Source organism: Opisthorchis viverrini (assembly GCF_000715545.1).
Source record: "Opisthorchis viverrini unplaced genomic scaffold scaffold44481, whole genome shotgun sequence".
NCBI classification, from domain to species: Eukaryota; Metazoa; Platyhelminthes; class Trematoda; order Opisthorchiida; family Opisthorchiidae; genus Opisthorchis; species Opisthorchis viverrini.
The window spans coordinates 1-225 of NW_008787592.1; the positions used below are offsets into that span (position 1 = coordinate 1).

General features: G+C 58.7%; 1 protein-coding gene across 1 annotated transcript; it reads right to left on the reverse strand.

Moving 5' to 3' along the window:
* Positions 1–26: 26 nt before the first annotated feature.
* Positions 27–161, reverse strand: T265_16379 (hypothetical protein; the record flags this gene model as incomplete). The annotated part of the gene is made up of 1 exon (XM_009180012.1): positions 27–161. A coding segment is annotated over one exon (135 nt), but the record flags the coding sequence as incomplete, so codon positions are not given.
* Between the last annotated feature and the right edge of the window lie 64 nt (positions 162–225).

Below are 225 nucleotides of genomic sequence, written 5' to 3' on the forward strand. Positions count from 1 at the left end.
ACGTCCGCGGCCACATCGACGCTCACCTCAGGCAATCGCACATCCGCATCCAAAGACGCGTCGGCACCGGCAGTCGCTGCAATTTCCGGCTTAGCAACCTTCTTCGCACCTTTACCCTTGCTGCCGAAACCAAACTGGAATCCACGCTTCTTCGCCGGCATCGATACTTCCGCATTGGGCAATTCCACCGCTCCGGAAACACCCGTGTCCACAGCAGGCAAAGAC